A 3,405-nucleotide genomic window follows, 5' to 3' on the forward strand; every position below is an offset into this window, starting at 1 on the left:
ACCTGATGAATTCTTGATTTGAAGCCTAGTGCTCCCGTTAGAGAAAGTAGTACCTGGAACCGGCTGTTTTTCAAAAAAAAAAAAAAGTTACGTTGGTTGTCAATGGTAACCATTCAAGAGCATTGATATGGAACGGCGATTTAACTTTTCTACTGGGACTACGTCCAAGGTGTGCGGTTCCACGAACTTAATGTACACCCCATTAGCCAATCAGAAAACAGTATTTCGTTCCAGAGGGAGATAATTTGCCTTTTACACCAATAGACGGCGCTATTTCTCTTAACAAATAACAACAGTACAGCACATTAGCAATTCCCCGAATTTCTACATCATATCCTTGGAAGCATAATCTATTTAAAATATTAGCCGCGAAACAGAATAGATTCATGGCAATAGGTGAAAATGACCCGATCAATTGAAGACTTATGTTACGCTCTGGTAACATCTATAAAATGTTAAGGGCTTGTTAAATGAATAAAGAAAAAAATGGTTTAATAGCAAGTGACAAAACGGTGGGCTGTAGTGGACCGCCGGAAAACCGAACGAAAAGCTAGCGGACCGCCAGCTCTGCCCCCAGTGGCCTTTTGATATCTGATGTTGTTTTTCATCTTAAGTTTTGGGACCCAAATACAGGCCTCATGGTCACATTGGCAATTCTTCTTCATCCGTTAAAATAACTCCACCTTAGCCTTTTGCTCTCCTAAGCATTGGCTCTTCTCTTCATACATTTAATGTCAAGTAGTGCTATCACATTGCTGCATATTCAGAGACGCACCAGATGCTGACCGGTTGTGACGACAACGATGGGAAGAAGCAAGCACCTGTTGTTGAACGAAGATAAACCAGTCTGCACAAGTTCACATAGAGAGTTCTTTCTGCAGCATTTCGTCAATGTATTGCTAACCGAAATTGGCTATGTGTCCATTATTTTCTCCCCCATTATTCATGCAGCGGTATCAGTTTGTTGTTGAATTTGTGCAAAAGCACGAACCCAAAAAGGTAAAGTTAGTTCTGAAATTGCTGTTTTGCATTCTTCTTTTGATTTATTAGTTAATATTACCTACTACGTGTTACTGCTAGCCACAGCGTTGATTGGTTTTAGTCATACAGAGTTGAAGAAGCTTGGAGGTTTGCATGCTATCTAGGTCTGCTAACGATCTGCTGCTCAGTGAAAGGATAATTGTTTTGAACTTTACCTCAGGTTCTGGACCTTGGGTGTGCGGAGTGTAGTCTTCTGCGGAAGTTAAAATTCCACGGCAATGGAATTGAATTGCTTGTCGGACTCGACAAGGATAGCTCAGTCATGCGAACAAGAATGCAAGTTCCTTTCATTTGTTTTGCTGTAAGATGTCTTGCAAGTACATTTTGTTGGTCAACTGTGTAGTTCGCAACACTTTTTTTTAAAGTTGTTAACATAACATACTGTGCTGTTAACTAACAGGCACTCTTTTGCACCTTTGTCGAGTGACTACCTGCAGCCAAGATCTGGACCTCTGACGATCGAGCTTTACCAGGGCTCCGTGACCCAGCCAGACCCCAGCACCCATGGCTTCGATCTTGTCACCTGTATAGAACTGTGAGTTTCGCCATTCTGATAAATAATTATTCATATTTAGGTCTAGAGGTCAGAATCCCAGGGACAGAAATGTCATCAGTTAATGACTGTTCTATTTTCCACTGTTAAAATATGTGAATCATCTCGGGAGGGTCAGCCTTTGCTATTTCTAATCTTCATTTCCTAGCATCGAACACCTGCACATAGAAGAAGTGGAGAGGTTTACAGAAGTGCTCTTTGGGTTCATGGCACCCAGTAATGTGATCGTCAGCACTCCTAATGCAGACTACAACCCTCTGCTGCCTGGTCTGGTGGGCTTCAGACACCATGACCACAAGTTCGAGTGGAGCAGAAAGGAGTTCCAGCTATGGTATGTTAACTTGGCTTTTTTGTATAACCTCTCCTCTGCTTACTCTCCCTTCTGTTCATTAAACTGCTTTTAAATATTTTCTCTCTACCTGTTCAAAATGTCTCCCTCCCTCTCTTCCACAGGGCTTTAAGGCTGTGTGATCTCTTTGGTTACATTGTGAGCTTTACAGGTGTAGGAGTACCAGCTGACTCCCACACAAATGTTGGGTTCTGCTCTCAGATCGCTGTGTTCAACCGAGATCCCTCACGTCAGGATTCAGCTCTGCAATGTCGCTCGAGAGAGGAGCCCACTGTCTACAGACTGGTATGGATTTACTTAGATCAAACTGATTTAGTGCGTGAAGATACCAACTAGCAGTATAACTATACCCAGCAGGCTGACATTCCTTGGCCTGGCCAATACAGCCAAATGATGACAACTGTACTTACCTTCTGTCATGATTTATATGGCAATGTGGTTATTATATGTTTCACCAGCTTTGGTTGACTATTAAAGATGCTGTAGCGGCGGATAGAGCCATGGCTTCTCTCTGGGACTCCCACCATTTATTCAGATGGAGGACCACTGACACAGTATGAAGAAAAGGCTTAGGGGATCTTATACGCAGACACAGTTTAGACAAAGATGCTATTACAGAGGACACTACACAGGCATGTAACACACGTAACAGTTACAAAAAAGACATGCTAACATTAACATAACGGGGGAGCACAAACACATTCCAATGAAGAACATTACACATAGAATCAAGTGGAGCCTCAGAGCCTGTGGCAGCACAGAGTCTCCTGCTGTCAGTAATAATGCAATTTCCTTCTCATGAATATCATTGCACTCATTATAAGAATGACTTGCAGTAATTGGAGCTGTTTAACCAACTGATATCTCCAAAATGCCTCCTTTTGATATAGTCACCTATATTAGCCCTTACATTTTATCACCCTTTAGTATTCCTAACCAATGGTCATTCTATAATTCATTTTCTGCTTCTGTTTACCTCCCGTTCCATCCCTCCTTCTCCATGTCTCTGATCCAGCTGTACTCTGTGGTCTACCCCAGCCTGAGTGATAACAACATCCTGCAGAGGACGCTGGTAAATGAGGTGCTGTGCAGGGCCGAGCTGATCAAGAGGTCGTGGCTGAGCGGAGAGTGGGTTGCAAAGACAGCACCAGAACCGTTCATGCAGGGGAGCTCCGTGTGTGTGTCCCTGTTGGATGTGTGGGCTTGTCCCAGGGTGAAGTCTCTGTGCGGCACACTGTGGAGGTTCACAGAGGCCCTTATGGGTGAGCTGCGTGTGGAGCTGACCCCAGCCCGACATGCCATCATCATGCCAGCAGATGAGGAGGAAGAGGTGGAAGAGGACGAAGATGAAGATGCAGAGGGTGCAGGGACGAAGTGGACGACTACCACAGCAACGGAAGACTGGGATGCGGAGATGCCAAACAATTCAAACTCCAATTTGCCAGATTTCCATGGTGCATAG

At 43.9% G+C, this 3,405-nt stretch overlaps 1 protein-coding gene across 1 annotated transcript; it reads left to right on the top strand.

The window, feature by feature from the left end:
- Positions 1–915: 915 nt before the first annotated feature.
- Positions 916–3,405, top strand: henmt1 (HEN methyltransferase 1; the record flags this gene model as incomplete). The annotated part of the gene is made up of 6 exons (XM_080832093.1): positions 916–999; positions 1,202–1,317; positions 1,442–1,576; positions 1,743–1,925; positions 2,048–2,228; positions 2,959–3,405. 6 exons carry the CDS (start codon positions 916–918, stop codon positions 3,403–3,405), a joined length of 1,146 nt encoding a protein of 381 aa, XP_080688219.1.

This window comes from Sprattus sprattus (genome assembly GCF_963457725.1).
Source record: "Sprattus sprattus genome assembly, chromosome: 2".
In the NCBI taxonomy this organism is placed as follows: domain Eukaryota; kingdom Metazoa; phylum Chordata; class Actinopteri; order Clupeiformes; family Clupeidae; genus Sprattus; species Sprattus sprattus.